Source organism: Thalia democratica, chromosome 1 (genome assembly GCF_965202585.1).
Source record: "Thalia democratica chromosome 1, ktThaDemo2.hap1.1, whole genome shotgun sequence".
Lineage (NCBI taxonomy): Eukaryota > Metazoa > Chordata > Thaliacea > Salpida > Salpidae > Thalia > Thalia democratica.
Genome location: NC_139165.1, coordinates 70,106,648 through 70,126,942, shown reverse-complemented (window position 1 = coordinate 70,126,942; position 20,295 = coordinate 70,106,648). Strand labels below are relative to the sequence as shown.

At 25.3% G+C, this 20,295-nt stretch overlaps 2 protein-coding genes and 1 pseudogene across 2 annotated transcripts; all 3 read right to left on the bottom strand.

Moving 5' to 3' along the window:
• Positions 1 to 293: 293 nt before the first annotated feature.
• LOC145831086 (small ribosomal subunit protein uS12-like) lies at positions 294 to 7,071 on the bottom strand. The gene is made up of 4 exons (XM_082938318.1): positions 7,034 to 7,071; positions 4,871 to 5,030; positions 4,184 to 4,304; positions 294 to 525 (listed from the first exon to the last, which is right to left on the bottom strand). Exons 1-4 carry the CDS (start codon positions 7,035 to 7,037, stop codon positions 379 to 381), a joined length of 432 nt encoding a protein of 143 aa, XP_082794444.1. The 5' UTR covers positions 7,038 to 7,071; the 3' UTR covers positions 294 to 378.
• Positions 7,072 to 17,888: 10,817 nt separating this feature from the next.
• Positions 17,889 to 18,719, bottom strand: LOC145846950 (cytochrome c oxidase assembly factor 5-like). Its single transcript, XM_082953464.1, has 2 exons — positions 18,595 to 18,719; positions 17,889 to 18,273 (listed from the first exon to the last, which is right to left on the bottom strand). The coding sequence occupies exons 1-2, from the start codon at positions 18,678 to 18,680 to the stop codon at positions 18,081 to 18,083; spliced, it is 279 nt and encodes a 92-aa protein (XP_082809590.1). The 5' UTR covers positions 18,681 to 18,719; the 3' UTR covers positions 17,889 to 18,080.
• Positions 18,720 to 19,195: 476 nt separating this feature from the next.
• On the bottom strand, positions 19,196 to 20,295 carry LOC145849720 (mitochondrial carnitine/acylcarnitine carrier protein pseudogene; annotated as a pseudogene).

The window sequence follows — 20,295 nt, the reverse complement described above, 5'->3', positions numbered from 1 at the left end:
TAAATAAACAACTAAAACAAGACTTAAGAATCCTTCCAGATTTATAGTTAACCTTATCAGTCTTATTTAGAAACTAGCAATGATAAAAACGAAACCCCGTTATTATTTAAATTTGAATCTAGTTCAACTGAAAACGCAGTGAAAAATTTAGAATTTATGACTTTGAAATCAGTGATATGATCTAAAAAAATACGTTTTTAAACTTGTTTGCGTTAAAACAGCTTTACATATAAGTTTAAGATAAGTAATTATAACTAATATTCAATAAATTAAAAAGTTAAAATAAAACGTAGTTAAATTTTAGAAATTTATTATTGTATAGTAAAGAACAAAACGCAAATTAATTTTCTAAAAGTTTATTTCATTGTCTAGAAACATTTAAGAGCGTGGCCTTTCCTTCTTTCCTGTAAAGAGTGCGTGAAGACTGACATTGGCAACCTTGACAATTTTGAACCTGACTCCGGGAATGTCACCAACGGCGTGACCGGAACGACCGAAACCAGCTACAAGGACTTCGTCGTTTTCCTAAAAAATTTGTTGATATCTTTTTTATGAATTATATTGTGCGTAAACTATCTTAATATTTTGCAATTTATTCAATAACTTTTGATAGATTTTATATTCTTTTATACTATATCCAAATCTAAATGTATCAAGAACTCGTCTAATTAAATGATTTTTATTATTTGATATTTGTATTACTATCAGTAAGAAGTAGTTTATACAGAATTTATAAAGGTTATTATTAGTAGAAATAACAACATAATTGATATAGATGAAAAATTTTTTTTTAATTGACTTGAATCCATATAAATATAAAACAATTACCATTAGTTGATAAATAACTGGAAATGGAGTTAAATGAGGGGTATCAATTATAAAATATATTTTTATAAAATATTAAAGCTATTTTATTAAGCTGTGTTGGCTAGTTATTTGCAGTTTTTAAGTATAAAAAAGACAGGTAAAAAAACTTAACTGAAAAATCAAAAAAACTTTAATTTAGTAAATAGAAAAAGATTTGTTTTTAAATGCTTTAATTTCAGGTTTCCACTGGTTTTAGAAAAAAAAATTCAAGGGTTTCTGAAAGTACATGTTTTTAGATTTATTTTGAGTATTAAGGTTTAAGGTTTAAAATTGTGTTAAATAGTATAAGAACATTGAAAAAATACTGTAAAGCTAATTTCAATATGACTTTAATAAAAAAATGTTTGATGACAAAAACTTTTTACATATGTGATACATCTTTAGTGTCAAATGAAAATTTAAAACTTAACTTATAAAAACTGTTTTCAAGTTTTTTTTTTTCAAAATTTCTCAAATTTCAGGATTTTCCAGGACTCCAGATTTTGTCACAACCTTGCATTTTAAACTGCCGTGAAAATTAGAAGCAAAATTTCAACCATATTAATAAAAATATTTGCACTTTACTTTACTCTACCTTTTTAATCCTTAAATACATAGATACATATACTGATCAATATATTTTTTTCTTAATGTAAAAAATGGTACCGCAAAAGACATAAACAAAACATAATTTTAATATTTATACTTTTAAAAGGATCTGATAGCATACAAAATATTAAGCTGCAAATTTTTAGTATCTTTCAAGACGCTCAAAACAGTTGTATACGGTTTAGTAAGCTTTATTACTATTTTAGACTATTAGACATTTATCTAGGTAATAAAATTTATCATTTTTATATTCTAAGCTTGTATTACAGTGTAAATCAGTAATTATATGTCATAACAGTTTTAACATTAATTGTTATGTATAGAGTGTAAAAATTATTATGGCCAAGGTTTTTTTTTTGCGAACTGATTTATTTTTAGACTTTAATGAGCTCTCTACAGCTTTTTAAAATGCAAATTAGTTTTCAAAGATATAGCTGGTTTAAGTTTGGAGAGTACATTAGGTTATTTATGGGAGAAAAAAAAGTTGAATACATAAAAATCATTCAAAATATATCTCCTATTCTGTAATTCAGTTTTTCTGTAATAAGTTAATATTATATTTTAAATATTTGTGACTAAATATTTTTTTTAATTTAAAAGAACACTCCTTGTAAGTTTAATCTCAAAAAACGGAGTGATAAATTTTAAATGATTTTTATGTATTTACTTCTCCCATAAGTAACCTATTGTAATTTGTAACTTTAACCAGCTACATCTCAAACTGTTTTGAATATTAAGAAGCTGTAAAAATCAATCTGTATTAAATTTAAAAGAGTGTGAAAGTTGTCATTCTTTGAGGCAAAAATGTCAACTTGTAATACATCAACCTAGCCTGAGTCAGCTTAAGTTTATAGATTTTAAAAATATAAATTGGAGTCAAAAAACAGAGAAAATTAGTGATACAAGTTAAAAAATTAAAACTACATACATACATAATTTACAATCATTTTAAAAACACTATTTTGAATAAAAATTCAGTCAAAAAAGCAGCTGAAGACTTAAAATTATCTCAACTATTGATAGTTTTACAATTAAAAAACAAACAATCCGAGAAAGAATGAGTTTTTTAAATCTAACAAGAGTTATGCTGAGTAGCCCAAATGTGTGACAACCCTTGTTAAGAACATTAAAAATCAAGATTTTATTCATTTTTCAAATTTAGTTCTGAATAATATTTTACTATATTATTGATTGTACTTTGTACAAAGATTACATACAACAACAATTTTAGAAATATAAATGCTTGTTTATTAGGCTGAATAATTTGGTTTCTTGTTTTTGTGAACATGATGCAGTTTAGGCTTAAAATTTAAAAGTCTCGAGCTTTATACCTATATTTATAACATCAACTATTTAAAAATTTATCATTTATAATAACTAATATAAAATTTAGACTGTAGATAAAGTTAAGTTAATTTAACCTAAATTATCCAAGGAAAAAGTTAACAACTTTTTGATTTTAAAGACCTTTAACAATATTGTTATTTTTTAAGAAATAAGTAATTAAGAAAAGAAATGTAGTTAGACATTATCTAATTCTGGTGTATGGAAAAAATAAATTTTAATTAATATACTTTAACACCAGATAATGCATTATTCCCAACAGCTTAATCTACAGTAAAATATCACCAATGTTTTATAAGTTTTAAATAGTTTGTTATAATACTTTAATAGTTTTTAAGTGGGCAAAAACAAAATAATCAAGTTAAGTTATACTGCCTGAGAATCAAAAATTAGTTAGGAGTTTAAATTATTAAACATGTGACCTTTAAGGTATTTTGTATATTTTGTTTAATAAATTAAAATAGATGACAAACCTATTACTACAGGCTGGGCTTAGATGGGAATCAACATTAGCCTAATTTCTAAGCATCATACCTAACATAAACAGCTACTTATTTTGCAATTAAGTATAAAAATTTGTCTATAAACCTATTTAACCTTATTCAATAAACTGTTTTTACTAGGTTCACTTCATAACTTTTTAAAGTCTTTTATGTGAAATTTTGTATGTAAAAGTTAACTTGGTGTTGAGCACTTGTGTAAATAGATATATAAAAAAATAGGCAGTATTTTTGGAGTAAAAATTTAGTTATAACTTCTAACAAGATTACATCTAACAACATTGCTTTCAAGAATGCTTTCAAAGCAACAAAAAATCTCTACAGTTTTGATTGAAATTGCAACTAAAAAACTAGGTTTAAAACATAAGTTCAAAAAACAATGTAATTAATTTATTCATGTTCTATTATTAAATTAAAGTAGATTTCCTAATGAAAAAAAAAATGAAATTTGATAAAAAGAGTGAATGGCTTTATTTTTTCAGGGTTTTCAAAACTTCTTCTTTCAAAGAAAAAATTTTTTGGTCTATTTTCAATATAACATTTATTAAAGGTCAGAAACAGTCTTAAAATATAAGAACATTGAAAGGATATTGATGTTTTTTTGTAAAAATCATTTAATGGCATTTTTTTTTATATATTATAGATTTATGGTATCATTAATTTCCACAAAATCTTTTAAATTCCAGTTTATCCAGATCTTTTAGTGATTTTTGGGCAATCCTGATTTTGAGAACTGAAATAATTTTGACATTTCAAGCATAAATATTAAGTTTTATATCTTTTAAAAATTTGGTTAAAAAGTATGCCAGTTACTGGTACAAAATGTTCAAGCAAGCTAATTAAATTGAACGAACTCAAAGCTTATAGTATAAATTTTAAATTACTTCAATGTAGTTCAAGCAACCATCATTGGGGACGAAAGCTGTAATTTTCTTTCCATTTTTGATAAGTTGTACTCTGACACACTTACGGATAGCAGAGTTAGGCTGTTTGGCTTCAACACCGCTGCCAAAGTAAATAAAAAATGATTAAATATAAATATTTAAACAGAATTTGTGAGTACAATTTCAAAATTCAGTAGACATTAAATTTCAAGTTTTAATATACAACTAAAGAAATAAACAAACTAATTATAAGCTTTATTACTACTGATTAAGCTAATTATTCACTTAAGTTTATTCAGGGTTGCCACAGATCAAGCTAAAAACAATACTGACTTTTCCAAATAAATTTTTAATTGAACCCAATTGAAGACTAAACAATTGAAGCAACATAACCCAAGACTAAAATTACTTCAATTTCATCAATAAATTCAATTAATCCTTAAAAGATAAATTGCAAAAGCAAAATTTCTTAAAAAAAACATAAGCAAATTAGTTTTTAGTGATGTTAAGTTTCTTATCAAAGTATGGTTTTTAATTTTTTTATAAGACCCCATTTTTATCCAGATTTTTTGTTATGTTTTCCTGACTTCCAGAATTTGTGGCAACACTGTTTAATTCAAAACTTATTTGTAAACTTAAATTATCAACTCTTTTTAAAGGGATAGATGTTTACTATTGTTGACTTACATCTTTTCAAGAACGATGCCTTTGGCGTGGGATGCACCTCCAAAGGGGTTAGCCTTGAGGGCTGTACCAAGATGAGATTTCTTGTAATCTTTATCGGCCCAGATTTGTTCCCTTCTGCGGGTCCTCATCTTACGAGCAGCGATCAAACCACGTGGCTTACCTGATAAATAAAGATAAGTTATCATTAGTTATAATCAGTTAATATTATCAATTATAATTTAATGGATTTAATTAAAATACTAAAACTATGAATGTATATGCTGTTATTTTTAATATATGAAATTATAGCATTTGATAGGTAAGGTTGCAGCTCAAGCAAAAATGAAACAGCCCAGATATAACAAAACGAGCTCATGTTTCATGGTCAAATTAATTTGGTTATTTGATTATCAATAAAATACTTGTCAAAGTAAAAATTGGTTATGGTTAACTTGAGGTGAGCATCAATATCTAACTAAAAATTTAATCATGTCTTATTTAATCATGATTTAAGGACTATATTAATATATAATAAACTAAAATATATAATCAATTATATATTATAATATCATCATCATTATAAATATTTGTATTAGAAAAAACAATTTTATATTGTAAATTAAAAGCAATGAAGTTTATAAGTTTATTAGTTATGATATATAAGTTTAATTTTATTCATGTATTTATAAAAGATAAATTTTTAGCCTAAAATTTTGATTAAATAAGACATCAAATGTATTATAATTTCAGCTTGATATTGGTGTTCACCCAAAGTTAGCCATAACCAAAAAATGTGATGAAGGTAAAATAATTTTTCCTAGTAGTTTTTAAAAATCTACAACTGATTATAATATTAAATAAATTTAAAAATCATATAATTCAGGATGGCAACTGGTTTTTAAGTTTTTCTCCCAGGTTTTTACAAGATACTAATTTTTGGGGTCTAATTAAGTCTTAAGGTAAAAAACTGTGTAAAAGATTATAACAACATTGAAAAGATACTCACAGCTAGTTTTTATATATTATCTAATGAAAAAAATAATAAATACATGATGGTTTTTAATGTCAAACCAAAATTAAGCTAAATAACAATTATTAACAAGTTCAAAAATTTTTCAGCTCTAAAAAATAATTTTTTTTTATTCCAGATATATTTAATTCCTTAAGATTTATCAGTTTTCTGGTTTATTAGCCTTAATTGCCCAGGATTCAAGTTCTAATGGCCACCCTAAAATATGCATAGTTTGAAATCTTTTAATAATTAAGTTCAACATAAATTAAATTTAAAAATTGATATAATTACAATTTAATAATGTACATACAAATTTTAGATGAAAAAAATAATACAGAAAATGAAAATGGAATTCAAAATTTTTCATCAATCTGCTTAGTATAACCTAGTTATTATCTTTAAAATCTTTTTAAAACATTTGTATATCTGACAGAGTAACTAATTCTTGCAAAATTATTTTATTAGTTTTATAATATTCATGTGTACTAGTCTAGTCAACAATAAACCAGTAAATACTTAGATGTTTATAATTTAAGTAATGATTAAAGAAGAAACTTAACAACTGTTAAAAAAAAAAAGAATCATTTATTGTTAAAAAATGCAGGGTTGCCTAGTTATTCTGAAAAATTTCTTCCAGGTTGTTAAAAGTGCACATTTTATAGGTCTATTACTAATTTAAAGTTATGTTAAAGGTTAGAAACTGTGCTAAGTAGTATAACTAAATAAAAAGCTTTGCAAAACTACTTTGTTTTCAAATAAAAAGACTAAATATTTTAATCTATATGGTATTTTTTAATTTCATATTAAAATTTTTTCTCTCTGTTTAACAAATTGTTAAAATTCTAGGTTTTCAATAGTTTTTGTTAAAAATTTCAGGTTTTTACAGAATTTCTCAAAATACTGGTTTTTAGCTTATAATGTCACAATCTAGGTCTTCCAGGATTCCTGGTTTTTATAGCAACCCTTACTATGTGAAATGTTAATTTTCTATCATAAATTAATATACTTTTAAAACAATTTTCTTGTATAATAAGTAACATAACTATTTAACAATTAGAAAAAACAAAGGTATTATCTTTAAAATGTACTCATAAACAACAAAAAATTTATTAATAAAATGAATTACACACAATAATCATAAGCTTTACAAAAAATATATACAACAAACGTACCCATTATTTATTGGTGATATAAAAAGGCTGAAGAATTCTTACAGTAATGAATAAAAAATCTATACTCAAGTTGAACTAATATGGCTTATAAAAAACTTTCCTAGAACAAAGCGTTCTCAGGGATATTATTTACTTAAAACTAAAACTAAATAATGTACTTATTAGCAGAGCTACCAAAGTTCAAGAACTTGAGAATTCTGATTTCTGAACACTGAATAATTTTTTTGGTATTTACTTAAAGTTTTATTAAAAAAAAGTTTTTTTAAACTTGCTTCTATTCAATTTAGCAACTATAATTTGTAGAAGAGTTGTATGTTTAAGAGATTGCAACTATTAAAAAAAAAGTTTTAAATTCAAAAAAATAATAAGAAAATGTTTAAACAATAATAATTAACGAACAAGGTTATTATTTTCTTGGTAGTAAAATAGAACATCTTAACAGTTTATTTATTTAGGAAATTTAATTATACACAAGTACCTTATTTGATATAACGAATAGTTTTTTTGCCATTGAGAATTAATCTTAAGCTTTTGAAAAAGTATAATTATATTATTGAGCAGAGACTTTATGAATGTTTTCTAAATTACATCACATATTTTTATGCACTTTTATAAAATTATTCAATTTTAATTAATTAATTTTCTGATACTAAAATCCTTCTAACTTCAAATATATTATTAGATAACTATGGTTTAAATTTAGTATGACTTACATGGTTAACTGAATATAAAACGAAGTTAAAAAGAGATATTTTTGTTTAGTTTCCTACTATATTTAAAAACTATATTTCACTGTAGTACTTTGACCAAAAAAAAAACTATAAGCCAAGATTGTTAAAAAACGTTTAATAACTATTCTAGAATTTAAATAAAAACAAATTATACAATAATCTTCCTTTATTGTACCAACATATGTTTCTGTGTCTTAACGAATCAGTACACTTCAACTGGGTTCTGTAAAAAAATAATTACTGTAATGTAAGAATAAAAGCATGGAATAAAGTAAGTGTATACAAGTTTTTGATTAAAATAAAAATAAAATAGTTTCTACAGATTTTTACAGGCTAATATTTAATAATAGATAAAATACTTAATGTTAAATCCGACTGTTATAAAACTAAATTAAGTAAACTAAAATACACAAAAGTGTTTTTGTATTTTATTTTACTATTTAAGTATTTATTAACTATTACCGGTAAAAATCTGTAGAAACTATTTTATTCTAATTTTAATGAAAACATGTATACACATACTTTATTCTATGCTTCTATTCTTACATTACAGTAATTATTTTTTTGCAGAACCCAGTTGAAGTGTGTTGATTCGTTAAGACACAGAAACATATGTTGGTACAATAAAGGAAGATTACTGTATAATTTGTTTTTTATTTATATTCCAGTGAACTTGTTTCACTGGGATCTTTTGTTAGCAAACGATTAAATCTATATTTTGAACAGTTATTCTATAATTTTATAATAATTTGTTTTACACTTTAATACACGCTCAAGTAGTTTTTGGTTACAGGCTTATCGAATCAATGACAACTAGGCTGCAAACATAAAAGTCTTTATAAGTAGTTTTTGAATTATTATGAGCTTATTTTTTTTTATTGTAACTGCTGTCATCTCATTTTTAGGTACTTAGTAAATTTCTGTTATAAATAGTTAATAAATCAACTAGGATATTCTTTGGTAGACTTTTTATGTTTATTCCGTTCGTACGTTTACATTAAAATTCAAAATTCTTACATTTACATATTTGTTGATGAAGTAGTTACTTTACTGAGATTTTCATCAACTATAAGTTTTTTATTGTTGTGTTTTAATAGGTTAAATTTTGACTAAACAGGATTACTTAACCTTGTTGCTCATTAATTCATTAAATTTTTCATATTTGCATTTTTTTTGATAGTTTATCTCTTTTTGGTCTACTATTGTACTAAAAAAGTATTTCAATTAGCATATAAAATAAAACGTTATTTCAGATTAAAACAAGTTGACGTAGATAAGATTCTATTGTTAGACAGCTTTTGTTTGTTAGTTAAACTTTTAAATAATTAATTAACTTAAACATATATATCTTTTAAATCATGTAAAGTCATTAAATAGTTGAATAGCTGTAGCTGTTGATGAAAACTAAAATAATTTTTTTTTTTTGTTATAAAATTTTATAACAATTTTGAAAAATATTTTTTATATCTCTGTATATTTTTTTCGCAATAAGGGCGTCTTGATTTATAGATATTAGTTTACAGTTGTAAAATTAACATTTTAGAAAAAAATCGTTAAAACTATTATTTATTTTTTTTTAAATATGTTTTCCTTTAGAATGTAGTTTTCAACTGTTGCAATCTATATTCTAGTCGATTTTTTAGACATTATTAAAAATTAACATGATTTATTTTTAGTTTTTCGATCAGTTTTTAGTTAGAACTTTTGTACTAAGTAATTTTTTTAATAAATTAGTAGTTGCATTTAATTTAGTTTCTTGTAATTTTTATAATCTATATTGTTGGTTTTTAAATCTTTTGAGTTTAGATTTTGATTGTAAATTTTTTTAAGCTCATTAAAATTAAGTATGGTGTATAACTCGAACGTAGGGGAGATTTTATTTTACAACAAGGTTCTTAAACCAAGTATATTTTAAATTGTTTTTTTTTCCATTTTTGATCAGTAAATTTACTACTATAAATAAGTCAACAAGCCATTAAAGATTATCATAGGCAAAACAATTCACTAACATTTACCATTAACATCTTACTTGTATTAAAAAGTTAAAGTTTCCCTAAATATAACTAAAAACTAAAAAAAATTTGTAGTTTTTTTTTAAAGGATAACAATAAAGTAAAAACAGATTTATAATAAATATTTATAAGTTCTGCGCAAAGGATTGTTTTAATTTGTATGCTTTTTAATTTTGTAAACTTAAAAAAAAAGTTAACTAAATTTTAACTTGATTCTTAAATGTTTATTTGGTATAATAACAATTACTTCTATTAAAGAAGTTTAAGCTATCTAGTTCAAAAGCATGTTGAATAAATCAATTGTTTATAAATACTATTTTATACATTACTTATAGATTTAAATAATTTTTTAAAAACTCTTTTATATAGTATTTATACTTTTTTAGAACTTTGAATTAGAAAATTAGTTTCAAGTAAAAAAAAAAGTCGACTCTTTCACTTATAAACTATCAAAAACTTAATTTTAATTTGTTGGTACTTATCCTAAGTTTAAAATTGTACTTTCTATTATAAATTTTTATTGAGTATATTTAAATGAAAAAGATAATAGTAATAATTAAACAAAAGCTTTATTAAAAAGTTAAAACTACTTCAAAATTAACTTTACTTTAAAAACAAACGAAAGTGTACTTCCTGCTAAAAATAAAAACAAATTAAGCTACATACATGAGATCTTAGTTTAAATTTTATTAACAACGTTTACGATAAATTTGTGTTTTCGTTTTTGTATGCCGTAAAGAAAAAAATAAATTAGATATAGACTTTAGTAACTGCTTAAAACAGAAATGAAAAGCAAATATGTGTATACTTTTTTCGTTTAACTTAAGATTAAACTTTTACTGTTACAAAAAGCAAAATAGAACATTAAGTTAAGCAACTCTTTATGATAGGTAGGTGCCAAGTTCAAATATGCACGAAGAAACACTTCTGCACAAAGGGTCTTTTTTGCAAGAAAAAACATTTGCACGAAGGGACCTTTTTGCAAAAAAAAACTTTTGCACGGCGTCAATTTTGCACGAGGGATTTTTTTGCTAAAATACACTTTTGCATTGGTTGAATTAAAAATTTTTTTTTTTTTTTACTATTACTGTTACCCTAACCCTTGGTCGGTAACTTTTATTTTTTTATTCATTAATCTGATAAAAGTTTATATTTTTCTTGTGCTTTTTACTAATAAATTAAATTTTTAAAGTTTTTACTTTTTATTTTTACTATCACTGTTACCCCTAACTCTTACCTTCGGTCGGTAATTTATTAATTTTTTTTGTTAATTTAAAAGTTTTTTTTTTCAGTTTTATGAAAAAATTACCCATTGTGTAAAAGTTTCTTCGTGCAAAAATGTACCTTCGTGCAAAAGTGTCCTTCGTGCATATTTGAGCTATTCCTGATTAACATTATAAAACAAAGTAGTAATTAAAATAATGTGACACAAAAAGAAAAGTATCAACTACACACAGTTGGCTGAAAACGGCCATTAAATACAAAAAATAGTTTTGCTGAATAGAAAATCAAATTAAGTTTTTAATATAGATAGAAAAATTATATTTTTTAGTTTCAAAATTTATTTTGTTACTTTTCGGCTTCAAGTGATAAAGAAGTTATGTAAGTTTAAATTCAACCGGTTTTTGCCTGTTAAAGTGTAAAAACTACTCGAAGTTATTTTTAGTCTTTGTAGAAAATTTGCTTCAAAAAAAGAAAAATAACTGAAATACTTGTCAAATTTTTTTATTAATATTTTTCTTAAAAGCGGTGTAACGTTTATCGAAAAATAAGATTAGTTCTTTAAGAATTAATAACTTTTTTTTTTGTCAAAAATTGAGATTTTTTTCAGAAAAAAAAAAGGATTAGGCACTAAAATATTGCTTTTAAAAAGCTAAAAAATAGATATATATCCATCCGATATACTTTTTATTGTAAATTTGTATATATACTCCTTGTCGTGTGTGCTAGAGATATAAAATAAAGAAGAAGTGTCTTCAAGGGTGTTTTGAGTTATGTAACACTTAAAAAATACCGTATTTTGCCTGAAAAACATCAGTAAATTTTCGGAGAGAATAGAATTTTTTTATTTGAGAAAAATATTATTTAATTTTATATATTTAAAGAATTTTAACTTTTTTTGATTAACACTAAACTAAAAGAAACAAGAAAAAACCTAAAAAAAAGTATTTATTAGCAGTTGCCGTAGGCCTTGACTTTGAAATAAATTTTAGTATTTTTCGAGTTGTAGGATATTGGTGTTGGTATACTTGTAATTAAATACCTATTTTGTTTAACTATTACCTCATAAATACTAGATTCTACTTTACATAAATCAGACAAGAAAAATTAATGATGAATCTATAATAAAAAAGAACCACAAAAACTATCATAAAAACTCTACTTCAGAAATATAAGTTAGTTTTATAAATCAAGTATAAATGAATAAAACTTAAGACGCTTAAGATATTTGGTCCTAGAACCTGGTGCACAATAAACCTTTCGGTTATCGGGTCGCACACCAATACGGATACCTTTTAACGGCATGTCCAGGACAGTAAGAAAATTTTAAGTTTAAGTAAAAAAAAAACTTTAAAAACTATAACTAATGTGATAACTCTAAAACATTTAAAGAACTTTTTAACAATTAAGTATTATCAAATAAAAACTCTTAAAACTTAAATAATAAAGATACAAAAATAAACAACATGCAGTTCTAAATATAACAATAACTAATAATAACTTTTAGCAATATATCAATACATACTCTATATCTAATTATAACACAAGTCTATATCTTTGTGATGCTTTTGTGCAATTACACGCTTCATTTGTCAAAACAATGTGGAAGAGCATATGAAGGAGCAAAACAATGGAAGAGCATATGAAAGATGCATTCCATTACAGAGTTATTTTTTTACTTCAAAACAGCAAAAATTTGATATATTAAATCTAAGGTAACTTTTAATATAATTGAAGCAGAATAGAACCAAACCCGGTTTTTAAAAAAGAAACTTAGCTCTACTCAGTTAAATAAAACTTTTGATTTAATTTTTAAGTCAATGAAAAATGATCAATGTCCGCTTGCCATCCAACTGTGCTATAGTAAAGATCTAAAATAAAGAAGGAAACAAAATTGTAATTAAATATTTTTAGGTTCAATTTAGTATTAACGTTATAAAAAAATCAAGTTCTGAAATATAAAAAGAATTACAATTGAAAAAGGCATCTCTTAAACTACAAAAATAAATTTCTTGTAGCTCTTCCAAATTGTGGTGGAGAAATATAAGCTTTTCGCTGATCTTTGGAAACAATGGGTTACGCTTTTGCTCGTACAAGCTAACAGCTTCAGCAAAATAATCTTTCAGAATACTCAGATGGCGGTTATACGGATAAATAATATTACAATTAAATAAAATTTACTAATTCAAAGAAATGTATGACAAAGAAATCAAATAAACCGTTTTTTATATTTAAGGTAAATTAAAAAAATATATCTACTAATTAAAGTTAAAATAAAGAAATCCACCTAATATAACGATATCATTAAATAAAAGCCATAAACATGAAGCCAGCTCAGAAGTATAAAAATTACGTGATGTTCCGAGCAATTTTGACTCCTACTTAAATAAAAAATAAGTAAACCAGAAAGAAACGCTAAATATAACAAATTTTAGCAGTATTGCAAATGATGGAAACGTAAGAATGAAAAGTAATAATCGTAGTATAAGTACCTAATGAAATTTTCATTATTTAATACTTTATTGAATGCAAAATACTATCAGCAGTAAGCATTTATATCTTTTTTTTTTCAGTTTATACCACCTGTGCGTTCCGTAACATAAAAGCAGCTATGAGATCAATTGGTATTTAATCTTTTTTTTGAACTGCACAAAATAAAATGTATCATTTTTAGTGTATGTCAAATTATGTTGATTTCTATATCAAGTATATAATCTCGTTAAATTATGAGATCTGTTTGTATATTTGAAACTATACTAGAAACTAATAAAATAAAAATATAGACCCTAAAATCGAACAAACAAAAATAATAAAAATTTAATTTAAACATGCAGTAGTTCAGTTTTTAGTATTTCTTTTAATGTCCTGGACATGACACTAAAGGTATCCAATTGGTGTGCGACTCGATAAGCAAAATAATTTTTGTACAAAAGGTCCTAGGACCAAATATTTTGAGCGCTTTTTTTGTCGTTCATTAAACAATATTGAAATGAATGTTTAAAATGTATTAAAATGAAATTAGTAAGGAATACTTGCTAATTTAGTTTATTGAATATGATAAAGAAGTTGAGGATCAAATAATTTGTGATATAGAAAGACCTTTGGGGACAGAAATAAAATTGAAACAAAAGTGATACTTAGAAAAAAGGTTTGAAGTAATAATCTGGCCAGCATTTTCTAAGATCCGGATGAATCTTAATTTCAAAAATACATAAAAAAGCAATGATCCCTTTTAAAGTAAAAAAGTCCAAACTAAAACAGTTAGTCAAGTTAAATTTATAACTAAAAACTATCTGTAAAGACACAAGGAAACCAAATGAAGCAAAAAAAAAAATTCACATTATTAGTGTATTGTTTTATGAACAAAAAAAAATTAAATTAGTTAGCCCTAGGGATTGTTGTTTTAGTATATTTACTAAACGAAGCTGATGAATCTTGTACGATTAAAAATATTTATAAGATTTTCTCTTATAACCGAGTAGAAGTTATATAAATGTTTAATAAAAAATTCTAGGATAAATTTTTTGTTAGCTTTTTTTGTTAGCATATAATTACTTTAATTGGACCAATAAAAAATATTTATTGGTTCATTCACAGTTTTTTAAATTATTTTTTCTTTTTAATCATGAAACACCAGTAACTTATTTTGTTTTTTTTGTTTACTGTTTTGAATTTTAATAATTTTTTTCTTTAATAAGTTGTTTTTTTGTATGCTTTTTTTAATGTTTTATTATAGAGTTGGGAAACTTTTTTTGTCAGTAAACTAGATGTGGCACAATTTTGTTTATAACGGGTTCGATTAGTTAGACATAGACTTTTGCGGGCCGCTTTACTTTTGTAAAACGAATAAACTTAAGAAAATTACTTCTTTAGAATGAAAACTTGATTACAAGGAGCCAATAGACCAAAAATTACAGCTTGAGTTTACTAAAATACTCAGTGTTTTATGCATTAGGTAGTGTTTATATATGATAAGCTCTTCAAGTCATAATATACATAACATCTTAAAATGATTGAAATATTTATTAAAACAAAAATGTAATAATGCTTGGCATAGAAACATAATGATGAACATTATTTAGTCATAATTTATAGTTCATATATTTTTTTGTTTTTGTAATTTTTCAGTATTCTAAAATTTAAAAACTTTACTAAAAATTTAAATATACTAGAAATACTGTAAATACACAATGTGCCTAAAAAGTGGAACAAAGACTTAAACAACAATAAAAAATATTACATACTAGAAAATTATAAATATCTTTGAATTCACGTAAAATCTCTCATTTTAAGTTGATTTTTGTTATATCATTCTCATTGAAGTTTGCACTGTGGGTATGAGAATTTCATTTTGAACCATCTTCGACCGTTTTATTACTAAAACTTGAATTTATTTTAAAACTCAATTCTATTGAACGAATATAATGCCCTTATGTATAACTTATGTTAAGTTTCCTTTAATTAGTCAGAACTTTTTTACAATTATAGAGTTAACTTTTAGCTTTCCTTTTATAATTTATCTTAGAAGTTATAGGCTGTAAACTTAGCAAACATGCATAAACTTTGACGGTGCTTTTGTTCACGATTTTTTTGATTTCACATTTACCTAGCTCTGTTTTTATAACCTGCCTAGAGAATTAACAGGATTGCCAAAGGTTTTTGGTAATTTTCTTCAAGGTTCTCTGAATTTCTTCCAAATAAAAAAAAAACAAGTTTTTGGTTTACTTTTAGTACAAAATTAAACTTTAGGTAAAAAATAGTTTTAAACAGTATAAAAACATTGAAAAACAAAAATAAAGTTAATCATACCAAACTTTTTTTTTTCTTAGGGTAGATTTTTCGTTTCTAACTGATCTTTTTAATTAGTCATGTAAGAAATGTTTATAATCAAATTTTTTTCAAGTGATTTTTTAAACAAAATGTTACTTAGTGTTATTTTAGAAATTACAGGTTTCTTTGGAAACCCTAAAAAGAATCCATTAAAACTTATCCAAGCTTTCTAAATACTTTACCTAAACCCTTTTAGTACTAAAAATCTCATTATCTTGGTATAGACCAGATTTTTATTAGAGCAGACATTAAATTAATCGGCGTAGCAAAAAGAAAGATAATTCCAAATAATTCACAGATTTAAACTTCCATGGATGCATGAATTCTATATTTTTCTGCGTTCCTTTTTTATCAGTAGTTATCGTTTATGTATAAGTACAGTTTTAAAAAAATTAAAGATGACTAATTTTTTGAATCAATAATTTTTTATACTATTCTTAGCAAAGTTAGTTGGCTATATTAATGATTTAAAGTAGAATTGTTATATTCTAAATTACATAAAACTAATACAGGTGAAGAACTCTTAAAACTAGTAAAGAAAAACTTATCCATTCAGAAAAATATTTTAGACTATTGTGTTTAGAGACTTTTGGTAGCTTTAAATGCCTAGTTCATAAATCACTTTGTATGTTTATAAACTGTGTGGTGTACGACTCGATAACCGAAAAGTTTTTACTACACCAGGTCCTTAAACCAAACTTTTTGGGCGCTTTTTTTCGTTCAATAAACAACATATAAATGTAAAATTTTATCTTTTGTAAAACTATATTTATGAAAAAGTTTTAATTATTGTTTTTGCAACAAAATATAGCGTTACAAGCATGATAAAAGCATTACAACGTAACATAATATCAAATTAAATTTATATCCTACTTCTAAACTATTACTCGATTTATTTGTAGAGTACCAACTTTTATTAAGTTTAGTCTTACGCCAGACTCTACCCGCAAGCCGTATTTTTTCTACCCTCATTCTAGAACGAAACTGATAATTTATTCAACTATTAGCTAAAATATACATACGTTGGTTGAACATACAACTAAGCAGATACCTACCGTGTGCGACACGTTTTTTAGCTTAAAAAACTTAAACAAAACAAGTAATACTGAGTTTTTATATAACAAGTGTGGTTTCAAATAAGCTACTATTTTAGTTTTTCACCTAAGTAGTACTTAAAAAAATATATTTCAATAAAACTTAAAGAGTTTAAAAAATACTGTTTATTTTTCCAAAATTATGCGGCCCACTAAGATTTGTTTTTTAATAAGTTCAAGCCCGCTAAAAACTTTTTTAGAAAAATCCGGCGGTCGACTGGAAAAATTTCTTACTAATAATTTAAGAAAAAAAAAAAAAAACGAATATTACTATTATTTCCATTAAACCGTTTAAGGTGCATACAAAAAAAAAGCCAAACTTTTTAGGTGAACAATTTCGTTAAATTACAACTAAACTTATATTTTGATTACAAAAAGTGTACTAAATAACGTAGTACTTTAAGTAGGCAGTAAATACACACTAATAATAGTAGGTGACTGTAAGCTAAAAATGAATATTTAAACAATGAAATGTTGATCATTAAGTTTGTTTAAATTTACATAGCAAGAAAGTTTTTTTGGATAACCAAGGTCAAAAAAAAAGATCATTTCTATTTATTTAAAGGTTGTATACAATTTTTTTTTCTGTTTTAGCTACTGATTATTAGAAACAAATTATCAGTAAACCTTTAAAAATCTAATCTCATTTACAAATAAAGTGTAACTTAACAGAAATTTATAAAAAAATAGGTATTCAGTTAAAAATATTGAAAAAAAACCTAGTAATTGAAAAAAATACATTTATCTACAATAGAAGATGTTCAGCTGCAACATTCACTAATTTTAGATTAAAAATTATTATTTCAGCTTTAACAAGTAAATTAATTAATTTAAAAATATTATCAAGTATACTTGTAAAATGTAAAAACAAAAGAACATTAAGTGATACTATTTCAGTAAAACAAATATTATGTAATTTGTACTACTGAACTATAAGTAAATAAACAAGCTTTAAATTTATTGGTAAACAAACGAATGCATATATTAAACTATTTATTTCTTTCAATTAAAATATATTAATAGAGAAACATGAAACATTTAACAAAATAAAACATGCTTTGAATAAGTTGCATAAAAATATTTAGTTACAATTTAATATTAGATAAAAAAAAGTTTAATTTAAAGTGCAAAACAACACAACAGTGGTCAGAAAATAACATTAAAAGTCTCCTTTCCTGCCGCGGAATCTCGCCCTCATGTCGAATATTTGCCGCCTGCAGGTTCGATAAGAAGTGAGAATGGCTCGACATCTCTCCTCGATTCTGGCGTTCTTATTGGTCAAGCACTCCCGCGACGTCCAACGATCCTCCATTATGCACGGCGACTCCAGCAAGCATTTTTTCAACTCGTACCTGTAAATGCCAAAGAATTTTAACAAAAGACATCTAATTTGTTTTACAACAATTATTATAAAGGCTAATAATATAAAATCAATCGTTTCACATAAAAGTAAATTTAAAAAGTAAATTAAGTTGGAAGTATTAAACACATAAATAAATACAGAAGTTTGAATAAAATAACTTTGTAGGAATGTAGCATTGAAGAACATACTTTTTAATATTTTAATACTTATCAAAAATAATACTAACTATTTAATCCTAAGTTGATTAAAAAAAGATACTGAAATTTGTTTTATAACTAAAAAAATTAAAAAAAATTGAAAATATATAAACTTCAGTTTCCAGCAAGCCTTCGTTCTGTCAACCTCAATTTCCTGGGTAGGTGTTTGCGTAGGGGAAGTTTCCGGTTGTGAACTCATTTGTTTATAAACACTTCTTAAAAATATAGCACATAATATAATAACAAAGATTGCACTTGTAAACTGTATTGTATTAGCACCTCATAACTTGAATGTTAATATGATTGTAAAATATAAACATTGAAAAAATTAAAAATAATTATGAATGATAAGCTAGACATCAAACTATTTTGAACCCTGAACTTATTACACTTTAAAACATGAATGCAGCAATAATTAAAAAAAGATAGCATTAAAAAATAGTAGGAATAATAGTAGATTGTAATATAGTTGATGTAATTTAATTAAGTTGACTAGATCATAATAATTAAAAAAAATATTACTTAAAAACAAATTAAAAATGATTATCAAACTTTTAAACATTTAAAAGCTTAGAAAAAAAAAAACATATTTTAGTTAGACTAAACCAGTGCTTCTGAAATGGGGTTCCTTTCGAAAGCCTTTCGAAATTTAAAAAAGAACATTTATTTAACTAAACATTTTATGTAAAATTAAAATTAGGGGTTCCGCGGAAAAGTTGAACTTTGGAAAAGGGTTCCGCCACTAGAAAAAGGTTCAGAAGCACTGGACTAAACTATTCATAAAGTGCGTGATGTAAATTATGCTTGATTTTACTAAACACCTGTATAAAATTTATAAAAAAAAAAATCATCAGAAAGGTAGTTTAAAATTAACACAGTAACAATTACTAAAAAACAATTTATCAGGGAGCAACATAGTTCAAAAACTTCATTGCACCTTCATACCCAAGAAAGCAACAAGCGTTGGCTGGAAAGGCTCTGAGCATGACGGGGGCAAATCCGCGGTACATGCCTCTGAACCCTTCATTTCTTAATATGTCAACTATGACATCTTTCATACCATTGTACTTTCCAGTTGGAGCAGTCTGAAACCTGGACTTTACCCCGTCGGGAATGATGGCTAGGCCCCAGTTCAAGCATCCAGCAGTGCCCCCTGCCACTAGCACACTGGCAATGCTCAACTGGGAAGTGTCCTGGCCTTTAGGGGTCATCAGCTGCTTTATACCTTCATAACCAGCAAAGTAGGCCCCGCTTGCAGGAATATCTCTGAAGAGAGTGAGCAAGGTGCCCCTGTAAATTGATCTGATGCCACCTTCTGCATACAGCTTTTTCACACAATCAACAGGACCGTTGTACAGCTTTTTTCCGCCATCTTGCTGTATTTGCAGCAAGCACTTAACTCTTTCACCAGGCGCCATTATGACTGTTGTGAAAATTCCTGAAAAAGCTCCAGCAGCAAAGTACTCTGTCAGTGTCATTTTGTGGTTTGGATTGTCATGAAAAGCAAGAATTTGGTTTTTACCAACCCCAAAACCCCAGAAGCTTATGGCAAATATAGGAGCTATACCCACAAGTGGGGCACCCATACCTCTATACAAGCCACGAAAACCTTCCTTTTGCAATGTTTGTTTGAAACAGTCAAAAGCACCACTGAACTGGGGCTTTTCGTTAAGTTTAGGTACTGCCATTGTTTGAAGTCTGACCTTAACAAGATCAAGCGGATGCCCACTGATCACAGCACAGACACCACCAGCTCCACCTGCAGTAAAGCTTTTCCATGCTGACACTTTTTTTATTTCCTGCTTGTCAGACAT

What these genes read in the sequence shown, in the direction of transcription:
- LOC145831086 (XM_082938318.1), bottom strand. An exon ending in GGCATCGTTCTTGAAAAGAT is followed by an intron (nt 4,305 to 4,870) that starts GTAAGTCAACAA and finishes TTACTTTGGCAG; the next exon opens with CGGTGTTGAAGCCAAACAGC. An exon ending in GTTGCTTGAACTACATTGAA is followed by an intron (nt 526 to 4,183) that starts GTAATTTAAAAT and finishes CAAATTTTTTAG; the next exon opens with GAAAACGACGAAGTCCTTGT.
- LOC145846950 (XM_082953464.1), bottom strand. Translation starts at nt 18,680, where the DNA reads ATGAGTTCACAACCGGAAACTTCCCCTACGCAAACACCTACCCAGGAA. An exon ending in AAGGCTTGCTGGAAACTGAA is followed by an intron (nt 18,274 to 18,594) that starts GTTTATATATTT and finishes TGGCATTTACAG; the next exon opens with GTACGAGTTGAAAAAATGCT.